Source organism: Seriola dumerili, unplaced genomic scaffold, assembly GCF_002260705.1.
Source record: "Seriola dumerili isolate Sdu_G_001 unplaced genomic scaffold, Sdu_1.0 BDQW01001124.1, whole genome shotgun sequence".
Taxonomy (NCBI): domain Eukaryota; kingdom Metazoa; phylum Chordata; class Actinopteri; order Carangiformes; family Carangidae; genus Seriola; species Seriola dumerili.
Genome location: NW_019175379.1, coordinates 2,706,995 through 2,721,315, shown reverse-complemented (window position 1 = coordinate 2,721,315; position 14,321 = coordinate 2,706,995). Strand labels below are relative to the sequence as shown.

Sequence of the window (14,321 nt, the reverse complement as noted above, 5' to 3'; positions counted from 1 at the left end):
TTTTCTGTCAGTAGATACTAACACAAATAGAGAGTGATCCTGCTTCCAGTCAAAGACATTTTGGACTTTTTTTCAAATCTTAAACTTCAGAGGGAATGGAGTCGATTGAATTGTAGGACTTTTGTCATCTAAAGACTTGCTACGTGGTGTCGCTTTTATAAATGTCTTTGCTTGTTTAAAGGATAAGGCTGACATTGCTCTATACCTTTTGTAATTGTTAGCAAATCCCTTGAAAGGACCAAAACCATGGTTTGTCCACCTCAACACTATCTGGCTCCCCAAGATCATTTTTCTTTTAAAAACAGATCACACATGTATGTATGTTTTTCCTAAAACAACTAGGCACTGTGGTTTATAGTAGCTCAATGATGTTTTTTTGATGTCTTTTTGTCAGAGCAGATGTTAATTTTGTCAAATGGGGGATACATTATTTAAATTGAACTCATCTCTTGGGAATAGACCCAAAACAAACAAATGAGGAAATGAAAGAACATTTTCACACATTAGCTTTAATGAAATGTTTAATTAAAAGAAGTAGTAGCAGAGCGATTAAATTGCCTGGTGGTTCCTCATCCTGACTGTGGTCCTTCTCCATTAGGACTTAAAATGTGTTGGTGTCTGTTGAGTTGAGCCCTCTGCCGTGTGTTGTCTTTCATTGTTTTGTATTTCCCTGAAGAATGAAATATTTGCAGTTATTTTCCACACCCTCTTTGGAAACACACACATATACTGAAGAACATTAATGAGATTAGTAGTGCAATTAGCACTCAGTTTTCATAGTTGTTTTTCAGATTAGACGCCATTTGACTTGCAACATCGGCTGTTATATTTTATTTCTCCCGCCTGCCCAGAAAACCCAATCATATGTTAATCATTAGTTTATGAGAGTTAAGTCTACCTACCTGTGCTGTCAAATTATGTTCTTTTATCTTCTCTTCTACTGGTGCCTGAAATAGAAAAGCATTGCACTTTAATTAGAAAATACATAAATATTGACCATAATCCAATGACATAAGAGTGAGTGTTTGCTGGTTCCTGCATGGTCGTCGACTTTGGACTTCACAGAAATAGAAGCAGTGTGATACATGCTCTAGGCCTTTACTGTAGGTATTTCTATGATTCTTGAAGATTAAAAACAATAAAAATGAAGTGTACTTTTAGTCTTGTTTAATGCTTATTTCTTGCAAACCAGAAAGGCTTGTATATAGAATCAAAGATCATCACTCGTACATACTTGTTATAGTTACATGCCTGATATATTAGTCCCATAGCTTTTAGTATATATGAATTTGACCTTTTTTTGGTTCTTTGACTGTCTTTTATTTAAAAAAGAAAATTTGAAGTTTGAGTTTTAAGTAGTTACAGTCTGACAGAATTTACACACTAAGTTGTGTCTAAAATGAAATCTAGGGGCTTAGTGCCAAACTCAGTACTTTTCTAAAGTAGAAAAATAAAATGTATTCATAGTTTACTTTTTTATGCTAGAGCTGTATCAAAATGTCAATTGAAATCGGTATGGAAGCAAGATTGTCTATGATAAATATATTTTATGTAATATCTAAATTATGAAATTTAAATATCACTTAATTCTTAGCAATTAAATATTTTGATTTTGAAAATTAAAGAGTCTTAGGTCTCCAGTTGCTCATTAGAACTTTTCTTTCATGGATTACTTGATTGACAGAAGATGGTCAGACAAGATTGATTGATTGAATTAGATTGATTACTAGCATAATAGATGTTCAGGTTTTAAATTTTCCTCCTAAATTATGGTATTTGAGTTTTACCAAAATAAATGTAGTAGTTTTATTTATTGTCTTACATTCATATATTTCACATCATTTTAAAATCCAAAAATAACCAAAATAATCTGAGCAACCAGATTACTTTTTTTGTTACTGGAAATATAAAATAAAATATTTGAAAAAAAAAATTTCAGATTGCACAACTTGACAACTACAATCCTGAAAGATCAGCGAGAGATATTCAACCGACATTAATGTGGGTCAAAGAACTTTATCTTAAATAAGGATAACTCATTTTGTTGTAAACAGTATAAGTTAATGAAAAAGTGTAACGAATTGAAAACTGCAGAATATTAGCAGTTAGCATTTTTAATCAGTTAAAAACATTTGCTTTTCAGTACAGTCTTCAGTCTTGCGTGATAAGCTGATGCTGTGTAAATGAACCCAATCAAACAGAGCAGTGTGATCCCTCTCATCTTGAAAATAAATTCGCCTCCTGGCCACACATACACCCTACTTTTATATTGTTGTTGTCTGGAGGTGGAGTGTGTTTAGTTTAATGCTTCACTTATTGCCTTATATCAAAGTCCAGTTTGTTTTTATCAGTTTTGTTGATTTTGATTATCTTCTCCTAAAAGGATGTTGACATTGGATTTGGTAGAAAGCCTTTTAAGGACTGTTAGACAAAGCCAGTTTGATTAAAAACCCGTCCATACATTCAGTCCATACTTTTTCTACCACAGACTCAGTACCAGACTCAAACAATAACTTCAAGGAAACTGGCAAACATCATAGAAGATACTCCTCACACTACAGTAAACCAGGGATCCTTTGGATTTCACAATGTATTGCAGATGAGGCAATGCAGTTCACGTTAAATTTTGTTGGTGTTGTATTAGCACGTGAGCTAGCAAAATTTATTTATGTAACACTTTAAAAAGGAGGTGTAACAATCAAATAAAACAGATGAGTTTTAACATGCTTTTTAAAGACGTAGTGATTTTAACTTTTACAGAACAATATAATGCAGACCTGTGATGGATTATACAACTCAAGCAAGTTTCAAGAGTCTGGAGCACCCCAGGGACTCACCTGGTAGAGCACATACCATTTAGGATTTAGTCTTTACTGCAGCGGTTTGAGTCCAACCCATGGCCCTTTCCCCTCTCCCCAACTTTCCTGTGTCTGGTTAATCTTGTGTTATATCCTTTTGCCAGAGCAGATGTGAACTTTGTTAAATGGGGGATAAACTATTTAAATTGAACTCATCTCTTGGGAATAGACCCCAAACAAACAAATTGAATTGAGCCCTCTGCCGTTTGTCGTCTTTCATTGTTTTCTATTTCCCTGAAGAATGAAATATTTGCAGTTATTTTCCACACCCTCTTTGGAAACACACACATATACTGAAGAACATTAATGAGATTAGTAGTGCGATTAGCGCTCAGTTTTCATAGTTGTTTTTCAGATTAAACATCATTTGACTTGCAACATCAAATGAGAGATTCAGAAATATTTAAGGGTGCTGTCCCTGTAATTTGTTGTCCTTGAGTTTTGAACAGTTTCTTACCTGGGTGTTTGCTTCGTCAGCAGGTAATGGTGGGAACCCATAATTGTTTTCAATTGCCTCACTAGTACCATTCCACTGAAAAGGGAAAGATCAGTAACACTTCATCGTCATGTACGTATGTTGAAAAGTAGAAAAAAACAGTAACTTCAAGGAAACGGGCAGACATCATAGAAGATATTCCTCACATACAGGAAACCAGGGATCCAGTGGATTTCACATTGTAGCCTACTGCGGATGTATAATCAAAATCAGTACTATGTAGCACTTTTCAAAACAAACGTTTTTTTATACGAGAAAATATTGGGAGTTAAAATAGAAGAAATTATATGTAAGTGTACAACCCATAAAAACAAGGTGTGAAAGCCAAAGAAAACAGAAGCATTTTAAACACAAACCTGTGATGGATTATATAACTAAAGCAAGTTTCAAAAGTCAGTTGCCAGGTTATTAGGTCCGCTTAGCTGCAGTAAAACTAATGTCTAATAAAACAGTCCTGAAATAAATCCTACCTTGATGGTGGTTATAATGCTCAGTGTTTCTATATATATATGTGTGCCTATAGTTGGCTCTTCAGTTTGTGCTACACCCAGTGCTTGTCAGCCTCCGCTGATTACAGAAGTTTCCTCAGTGATCTCTTTGTACATTTGTTGGGGACTGTCTACAGCCATGGATTAATACACATTTGGTGCTATAGTGAGTATTTACACTAGCAGAACAGTGTATGTGGTTTTGAGGCTAAATGCTTATCAATTTTTCCATATGTTTCATTTTTTATGGATTAAATTAAACTTTATAAAATAGTTTTTCATTCGTCCAATTAATGCATTTATTGTCTGATTTTGACATTTTCACCTCACAATCCATGTATAATACAAAGCCTTAAAATGCAGCATGACTAAACTTTTGTTGGAATTAGACATAATGCCATTCTCCCACAACGTCTACCCACCGTTGTTGAGTTGGTTTCTGTGTTAAACCCCTCAATATTTTCAAGTGGTGTCCTGCTTCCCTTTGGCCACTGTAATTTAAAGTTTAGAGCTGCAATTAGAGTTTGGACAGTAATGATATTGACATTAGATTTCAAACACAGCAGCTCCATAATCAATAAATGACCCCCTGTCTCGGAACTTGCATGATACATGTTGTAGGGGTAGGGGAAAAGCACCAATCTTACCACATTTGATGTCGATACCGTGAAAATGAATCCCATCAGACAGAGTAATGTAAGCCCTCTCATCTTGAACAAAGATTAGTTTCCTGTGTGCAAATACACTGGCTTTATAGTGTTCATGTCAGTAGGTGGAGACTGTTATGTAACCAACTGCAGTATATTTCACAAAGTTAATGTATTACCGGTGACCATATCCACCAGCAAAATCTCCAGATATGTTGCACTTCAGTTAGTCAGGTCACCAGAAACACAATTCCAAGTGAATGCTTATATTGCTTAGACCTTTACCATTAGATAAACCGATACCATGCTGCCATCATATTTTATGATTTCTTCATAGATGGATTATGGACCCTTGGGTACAGACAGGGAAAAGGTCCCAAACTGAAAAAGGCTTAAATCAACTACAAATAACGCAACCCATCATTTATTGTAGTTTTGTGTCTCTTTGTAATTGTTTTGTCTCATTTCAGCCTTTTTTGTGTCTTTGTAGTTGTTTTTGTCTCTCTGTTGTCTCTCTGTGGCAATGCATGTAGTCATTTTGTGTCTCTTTGTGATTGTTTGGTGTCTCTGGTCATTTTGTGTTTCTTTCTAATCATTTTGTCTATTTGTGATTGTGCATCATTTTGCATTTCATTGTGGTCCTTTACTGTCTTTTGAGTTCTACAACTTTCAAGGAAGAAATGCTAATAGTCACTTCATACAGAGACTCTGGGCCTGTGCCTGGAAGGCCCATCCATGCATGCATGTATGTTTTAAATGCAAAATCTGAATCTGTAAGGTAGCTTGTAGCCTAAATAAAGCTGATGTAGGTTAGTGGAGTACAAAGTACTATTACTAGTACTATTTTGCTCTGAAATGTAGGGTAGTATAAAGTAACATGAAATAGAAACAGAACCCAAGTAAAGTATAAGTAGCTCAGATTTGTAAGTACAAGACATAGGTAAATGTACGTTGTTATAGCGACCACTGGCAATCACTGTGGCTTTTTTATCTAATAAAATCACCTTCAGGTGGCAGGTGGCACAATGCCGGTGCGCGCTCTACCACTTTGCCACACTGTGCACGCGCGGTCGCCGTGGTTGCTATGGCGCTGAATAGAAACTGAAGGTAAACGGAACAGAAAAGATGGACTGGAGCTGAAATTACCCATTCTCACTTGAAAACCTCACGTCCGAATAGTTGAGGTGGCTTTAATTGTTATATTTGTACAGTTAGACCCAGGTTTAGACCAGAATTTCCTCCGTTGCCGTCGTCTTTTAGACAGGTGGTATGAAGGCTCACAGCAGTGATGTCGTAGTGTTTGTCCGGATCAGACCGACCGCCAACTTCGCTCAAGGCCTCATTGAATGTCTTCCTGATGGGCAGGTAAATTCCTGTTTTAATACCACTATCGTTAAAATTAATTTAAATCGACTCGGGAAGCCGTAAGCTAGTCGTCATTGAACTAAAACTCTAGGTAAGTAAAAGGTTATTTCGAGGTGATTAGAATTGGAAAAAGCCGTTTGTTTTCTTTGGTGGAGGTTGAAAATGAATCCTTATGCTATCATTGCCCATTAAATGTGATTTTCGTAATTTGCAAGTGGTTAACTGGCGAATTGGTTACATGACTTAAAGGTAAATATTTTAAGTGTAAGCATTGACCTAGGACATGCTACAAAAAGGTATGTGTAAAGTAAGTACAGAACAAACAAACGAAAAACAGTTTTAACCTACTGTAGATGTCTCTTGTTTCTGAATCTTGGCTAAACATTTTAACGTTAGCTTAATTTTCACATTTTAACGTCATTAAATAAAATGCACAGGTGTAATTAATTGCAGTAATGGTTGCTGCACTCCACATGTACGGTAGGTATCTAGTTGATTATGCATGCTTGCTCATTGTCATGGCTTAACATGACAGCTAAATGAAGTGGAGCCAGTAATGATATTACTTACACCAGGTAGGCTAACCACCTTATATGTTGCTTACTACAGTACACAGTATATTGACTACAGTAGTCAATTGACAGAAAATTAAACTGCAACTTTTATTTTTTTTATATAATTTTTTATTTTTATTTTTTAAAGAAAGGTACCACTTGTTCTTGTTTTTGATGTTATGTCAAACCTTTTTTTTTTTTTTTTAGTACTTTATGATCTTAAATATCTCTGGCTTTTGAACTGTTAAGTGTTTGAACTGTGAATTTCACATTGTATACAGATACCTGTTAGAGATATAGATAGGTGAGTAGATTGGTAGTTATTGAATTATCTCCCCGTGTACTTGCCAAGATGTTTTGACTTTCAAGTGTTCAGTTTACACCACATCCATATCTTTATATAATGGAGGTGTTGACATTTTTTCCAGGTTTTCCAATTTTATAACATAACCTCCTAATATTATTGCGCATGTCTCAAAAATGCAGGTGAGTTAGTGTTTTGCCTTTCCATTTCAAACTGCATCACATTTCAGATATTCCATCAGTATTTAGTCCTGAAAGCTAACACAACACAGTGGCATAATTTCAATTAATGCATTAGTTTTTTGTGCTTGAAAATAATTTGTCAGGGCCCCTCTGTGCCTCACCTGGTAGAGGGCATACAACTTAGGCTCAGTCCTTATTGCAACGGCTCATGTTCAAATCCAGCACAAGCTCTTTGCTTTATGTCATCCGCTCTCTCTCCCCCAACTTTCCCATCACTCTCTCACTGTCCCTTATCCAATTAAAGGCAAAAAAATTAAATAATTTATGTGTTTGCTTGTGTACACCTATAACTTTCTTTGTGTTCTGGCTTTCAGACAGTGAACATCTATCAAAGAAAAGACTCCAGGAAGCTCCAGGAATCCAAAAAAGGACGGCTGAGGTCCTGGTCATTCCGGCTGGAGGGGGTCCTGCAGGATGTGTCTCAGGAGGAAGTGTATACCCGAGTGTGTCGAAGGGTGGTACAGGGAGCACTGGATGGCTATAATGGTAGATCTTAATTTGTACATAAAACCAACAGTGTCAGGTATTCGTACCAGATAAAGGAATCCAAATTAATGTCAATTCTGTTGTTTTTCTGTGGCCCTTTTCTTGTGACCCTGTAACAGCCAGTAAAAGGGCCCAAATTCCCTAGTCTAGTTTTGGAGATTGCCCTGATTTAACTTTAAGTAAATAATTGAATAGTTTTATTTATTGTCGTCTGTTGTGTATTTTCCAGGTACTGTGATGTGCTTTGGGCAGACAGGTGCAGGAAAAACCTACACCATGACAGGATCTACAGAATCATACAAGCAGAGAGGAATCATTCCTCGGGCCCTTCAGGAGGTATCTATAAGCTTGTGTTAATCTTAACCTCTGAAACACCCTGACGGCTCAATTTCAATATAAAACTTTTTGAATCTCTAACATGGCATTCAGGTGTTTCAGGAGGTGGAGAAGAGGACAGATCATTCTTTTTCAGTCCACCTGTCTTACCTGGAGATCTACAATGAGACCCTCGTGGACCTGCTGGCACCGCTACAGGACTCACCTCACCTGTCTCCTCGGGCCATGGTGGTGATGGAAGAGCCAGGCAGAGGGGTGTTCATCAGAGGTCTTTCTCTTCACCCAGTTCACACCGAAGAAGAGGCACTCAATCTGCTGTTTGAGGTGTGTCACTACTTTGTTTTTACAGCAGTGAAAATCTCTAAGTAATGAAAGAGATGTTCTTATGGCCTAAAAATATCAAATTAAATTTGGTCATTGTTAAGTTTATATTTTATATTATATAGATATTTTAATGCTTCAAAATGTTGATCCAAGTGGGAACAGGCTCACCAAAACTGGACAGCTGAAGGCCTGATCTGATGAATCTGGATTTCTGCTGAGGCACGGAGATGATAGTCAGAATTTGGTGTCAACAACATGAACCTGCTTTGTGTCAACAGTCCAGGCTGCTGCTGGTGGTGTAATGCTGTGGGGAATGTGCTCTTGCCACACTTTGGTTCCCAAATACCAATCAGTCATGCTTTGAATGCCTCAGCCTGTCTGAGTATTGTTGCTGACCATGTGCAACCCTCTATGGCCACAATTTACCATCTTCTAATGGCTACTTCATGAGTAACATGAACATAGCAATGAGGTCTGTGTACACAGTGGCCTCCCAAATCACCAGATCTGAATCCAATAGAACACCTTCGGGATGTTGTAGAAAGATGTGCAGCTGACAAAACTGCAGAAATGAGGCGATGCAATCATGTCAACATAGACCAAAATCTTGAAGAGATGTTTCCAGCATCTTGTGGAATCCACAAAGAATTGGGGTTGTTTTGAGAACAAAGGAAGGCCCTGACCAGAATTAGTATGGTGTTTCTAATAAAGTGCTTGGTGTGTGTTGTTGTTTTATTGACCTGGGTGAGCAGTGTAAAAACCACTTTTATGGATGAATAAATTGAAACTATAGCATTTACAGAGCTGTTCTTTCTAAACTCAGGGTGAGATGAATCGCGTTATTGGATCTCATGCCCTGAACAGGAACTCCTCCAGGTCCCACTGTATCTTCACTTTGCATATAGAGGTATGAGTCCAGTTACATTCATGGTTTACTATATTATTAACTGTAGTTTCAATAGTCAGACATGCCCTTTTGTCTTCACATTTTGTTCTGTAATTAGCCCTCATTTTAAGTAGGACACATGTCTTTCTTGATCAGGCTCACTCACGGACTTTATCTGATGCTGAGTACATCACCTCAAAGCTGAGTCTGGTGGATTTGGCTGGGTCTGAGAGGTTGGGAAAGACTGGGGTGAGCTTGGGAATGTTCACACTTGTTAGACACATGTGGGAATCACTTATTCTATTTCAAATTTGCCCAGTTATAATATTATAGGGTCTTGTCTTTTTGATCCCCTGGACAATGTGAAGAAAAGAATATGTTTTTCTGTACGATTTGTCATATAACTTTACATTTTTCCCTTTCCCTTTCCCTTTTCCCCCAGTCCGAGGGTCAGATGTTAAAAGAAGCAACATATATCAACAAGTCCTTGTCGTTCCTGGAGCAGGCCATCCTCGCTATGGCAGACCGCCGCAGAGACCATGTTCCCTTCAGACAAACTAAACTCACACATGCCCTTAAAGATTCACTGGGTGAGACAGGCCTTCAGTTTTTAACAGCATTGACACATGATACTTGGTAGTCCATGTGGTTCTTTGCTGTGTAGTAATACATAATGTATTTGTTTCTGCAGGAGGTAACTGCAACACTGTGCTTGTGGCCAACATCTATGGTGAGGCTGCACACATAGAAGAAACAGTAAGGAGTGGAATATATGGTATAAACAATAAGCAATCTCATTTTATTGTACATGTTGTCATTTCACCTTTGGATGATAATTTATATTCTTTGCAGCTCTCTACTCTCCGTTTTGCGAGCAGAATGAAATGCGTCCGGACTGACCCTGCAATTAATGAACACATGGATCCAGCTGTGAGTTCACATGATATTACACATACCACAACACTTCTATGGGAGGTCTCATATATATATATATATATACACACACACACACACACACACACACACACACACACACACACACACACACACATATAAGGGTTAAAATATGTATTACTTTTTGATTACAGTGTGTTGTGCTGTGTCTGTCATCAGACAACACAGTGATCTTATATTCTCTGTTCTGATTAGCTTCAGATCAAGAAACTTCAGAAGGAGGTACAGATGCTTAAAGAGGAACTGTCCATCTACAATACACTTGTGAGTAGGGCCAACAGGAAAGTGATTCAAGGTGTTCATGTTCCATTATGTGTTAGAATTGTATGCAAATACTAACCCTTCCATAACATGTTTTTTTTATTTTAAAAAAGGCCTGTTTTTAAAGTATGTAATTCATAAAAAAATACAATAAAGTTTTTTTTTTACAAATTAATGAACTAATAAGCTTAATTAGCGGGAAATCGATTTTTCGTATGTAAACGATAACTCAAGAACAGTACATTGTGCAGAACGTCATATATATACCACAGGTAGCCCACCTGTAGTAGATTTTTGGGTTTCCTTGATGCATAAATTTGCATTGCGTTTTCTAAACCTCCATTAGCATTTTTGTATTGTATTCTTGTATTCTAGTATGGTGAGCATATGTGTTCTTTTGTCATGGAGATCATGTTGAGACAAGAGGCAATCCAGTGCCTCTTTTTACACATTTCAGCTGGTTCATATTAGGCCATTCATCTTTCACCAGGTGAGGAGGCCGAGCATCACGTACGAGCCGTTGTCTGAAGCCCAGCTGGCTGAGATCAACGGCCAGGTTCAGAGGTACCTAGATGGAAGCCTGAAGGAAATCAGTGTGAGAACATAACAAAGAACCTAGCTATTAATACTTTATCTGACATACCAAATTTTGGCTTGGCATTCTCCTTTAAAGGCTTTACATTTATCTCTGCATGACATCTAATTACAGATTATAAGTATCAGGCAGGTCCACGCAGTCTTTGCCCAGTTTAAGCTTGCTATTGAGTGAGTATCTACATTCTGAAATCTGCAATTTTAAAGTACAGTATATATTTTGGAACAATGCTTTATTGGCTAATGACAGGTTACTAAGCATGTCTATGTTTGTATGTGAGCAGGGAACAGGAGCAGAAGGTGAAAGCTCAACTATGCCAGACCTACAACTTGGTGGAGAAAAACCAAATTGCTAACACATCTGCCATCAAGGTCAGTCAACATCTGATTCTTGGTTAAGGGCACCTCATGGAAATTAGCAGCTGTAACTTAATTTGTCCATTTTACCAGTGATGAGCCCTTTAAGGTAACATATCATTGTGACTGAGCTTGGATTGGCTGTTGCTTTGTTCACTCTTTAGGAGTTAGATACCAGGAGCAGCACTGAGGATGTTGAAGCTGGCAACATTGGGGTGTCTGCTCAGTCACAGAAACAGACCCAGCGTCCAAGTTCAACCAAATCCAAAACCAAGAAGCAGAGGGACAAACAGAGGTAAGTAAACATTTTAGACTGAAACCAGTAAATTGTGCTGACACTCATTGTCTTTATTATTTTCATAACAGTGCAACGATTTTCAGTTTCCCCTTGAGACAAATTTTTGGCAGAAACATGTACATTTGTTTTTGTGAAATCAAAATTGTTAATTGAAATTAAATTAAAATTGAATTAAAAACCCTTAATATGACTTAACACTTGTGAGTTACTCTTTCTGAGGACAGCATTATCTGAGGCTTAAAAGACTGTAGCAACATTATACTTCCTGTTTATATCTCCCAAAAGCATAACATAAGCATAACAACAGCTTTCTTTTTTAATTTGTTACACTGCCGATTCTGTCAGTGGAAAGTATATGTATCAACCAAGCACATCATTATGAATGTCGTCCTGGAGAGACAGTTTGAAAATGTGAGCCATTATTCCCATATAAAAAAAAAAATATATATATATATATATCACATCTCCCCCTCTCTACAATGGTCAGCTTTTCACTCTGCCTTCACGTGTGGCTGGATCAGGTATAGTCCAGCTGTGGCTTTTTGTTGTTTTTTTTGTTTTTTTTTTTATTTCCGACATGGTCAGACAGCAAGTCTCACAAACTAGTCCTGACAGACATAAAAAAGCCTTTCAAATGTCCCATCAACATGGGCATGAGTGCCACAGAAATTGCCTCAGACTTCGATAGTTGATTGATTAAATAATACCCTCCTAGGTCCTGTTATTGATCTTATCTCATCAATATGTAATTGGGACAACATCTGCCTGTTTGAAGCCCTCATGACTGGACTATATTTAATACATTAGTTAGGTTTTCCTAATGGCACATTTATTGTGATTATTCAGCCAAAGCAAAAGGCAGGAAGAAGGTAGTCCAGTTTCAAGAAGACATGTGGAGAGTGCCTCCAAATCAAAGCTGAATTCTATCCAGATACCTGAGGGGGAACTGGAGTCACAAGAACCAGACACTGAGAGCCCGGACACACAGGAATCACAGCAGCCTGGCAATGAACCCTCTCACTCTGAGTAAGTAGATGTAATGAATATAGTAATATCTGTTAAATGTTTAGCTCTGGTATCATTGGTTGTCCTATAAATGGAAGGAGCACATATTATTGTTTTATAACCTTCCTACTCAAAAGTTTGCTGTCTGTGCCCAGACCTCATCCACTCAAAGCAGAGGCATTTGAGGATTTTAAGGTGGGACAAGGCAGCAAGATCAACTGCATCCTTAAGGAGAACAAGGCTGTGCTGCTAGAACGCCGCAGGCTCCTTCAGCAGCTCATTGAGGAGGTCAACGCTGTCAAGAGAGAGATTGATTGCACAACGGCTACCATACAGCAGCACAAACAGATGAGAGAAACCCAAGGTACTTCATACATAGCGCATTAGTGTCAGTAAAGTGCTGCTCTTAATGGTCCTGAAGTGAATCAGTTTCTGTTGAAACATTTTATTCTTTATTTTATTCATATGTACACTTGCCCAGTCAACTTGAACAAACAGTTCCCAAAACAGAGATACACTGAAATATCTGACAAAATAATCTGGCAAAAACAAAAACTGGCTCAGGTGAGCTCACCGTACCCATATCTAGAACTTTTGGCTGCTGTGGACTGTTGAAAGATCTTTAAAAAGCTTTAAGTGAACCTTTTAGTTGAAATTATTTTGTCATGTTTAAGAATGAACTTCTATGCTCCCGCACTGTATTTTAATTAAACTACAAATGAATGCTCAAATAAGAATAATATCATATCTTTTGAAACTTTGACTAAAAATGTTTTTTTTTTTGTGTGTGTGTGTGTGTGTGTGTTTTCACAGAGCTTGTCTGCACAGCATGAGTTAATATTGATACCAACAAAAAGGACTGTACTAGTGCAGAGGTTAATACATTTTGTGTGTTTTTGTATGAAGGTCAGTATTTGGTTATGGAGGAGGAGCCAGATGCCACTTTATTGTTGCAGCTCAGAGAGCTGAAGGCCCTGTACCGGCAGAGGTATGAGGCACTGCGTAACATCAAGGCAGAGGTCAACTACTGTCAACACCTTGTGGATCAATGCAGGGTGCACCTGCTCTCTGGTCAGTTTTGAAAAGTATAAAAATATGCTACCTCCCTGAAAGAGCATAAAATGTTCACAGCTTTAATTTTTTCGATAGATTAGGAGAAAGTCAAGGTTACTGGAAATAATCCATTCCCCATGTGTGTGTGTCCCAGAATTTGAGACCTGGTATAAGAAGACTTTTATGTTACCTGAGGAGGAACTGGTCATATCTATGGATAAGACCCTTACAAAAGTGAGTCTGTTTTGCACTTAATACATAGTAAGTGTAGTCATTACTGTTTGGCAAAAATTGTATCTTGCAAATAGAAGCTAAGAGCTTGTCTCCGGAAATTGACTGTATTGAGCTACAGTCAAGGGTGTAGGTTTAATGTCAACATTGGTAGGGACACAACAACCCTGCCACCCCTGCAAAACAAAGATTGGCTTTTTGAGCCGTCAACCAAATGCCCTACTATACTATTACGTTTTTATGACATTTTTATGCCATACTATACTATGGCATTGTTCATGCCTTATTATACTATGATGTTTTTATGACATTTTTATATCATACTATACTATGGCATTTTTCATGCCTTATTATACTGTGACGTTTTTATGACATTTTTATGTCATACTATACTATGACCTTTTTATGACATTTTTATGCCATACTATACTATGGCGATTTTTATGCCTTATTACACTATGACGTTTTTATGCCTTACTATACTATGCCGTTTTTATGACATTTTTATGCCATACTATACTATGACGATTTTTATGCCTTATTATACTATGTCGTTTTTATGACATTTTTATGCCTTATTAT

At 37.4% G+C, this 14,321-nt stretch overlaps 1 protein-coding gene and 2 long non-coding RNA genes across 3 annotated transcripts; 1 reads left to right on the top strand and 2 right to left on the bottom strand.

The window, feature by feature from the left end:
* Positions 1-489: 489 nt before the first annotated feature.
* On the bottom strand, positions 490-966 carry LOC111237898. The gene is made up of 2 exons (XR_002665791.1): positions 903-966; positions 490-670 (listed from the first exon to the last, which is right to left on the bottom strand). It is a non-coding gene; the product is annotated as an uncharacterized LOC111237898 (long non-coding RNA).
* A 2,348-nt stretch (positions 967-3,314) lies between these two features.
* Positions 3,315-4,568, bottom strand: LOC111237797. Its single transcript, XR_002665788.1, has 3 exons — positions 4,490-4,568; positions 4,265-4,333; positions 3,315-3,390 (listed from the first exon to the last, which is right to left on the bottom strand). It is a non-coding gene; the product is annotated as an uncharacterized LOC111237797 (long non-coding RNA).
* Positions 4,569-5,755: 1,187 nt separating this feature from the next.
* kif9 (kinesin family member 9) lies at positions 5,756-13,537 on the top strand. Its single transcript, XM_022767070.1, has 17 exons — positions 5,756-5,854; positions 7,269-7,440; positions 7,670-7,776; positions 7,870-8,100; positions 8,924-9,007; positions 9,143-9,235; positions 9,429-9,576; positions 9,678-9,742; positions 9,839-9,916; positions 10,136-10,204; positions 10,692-10,796; positions 10,911-10,966; positions 11,080-11,167; positions 11,317-11,447; positions 12,297-12,476; positions 12,611-12,819; positions 13,362-13,537. Exons 1-17 carry the CDS (start codon positions 5,759-5,761, stop codon positions 13,535-13,537), a joined length of 2,088 nt encoding a protein of 695 aa, XP_022622791.1. The 5' UTR covers positions 5,756-5,758.
* Positions 13,538-14,321: the final 784 nt, after the last annotated feature.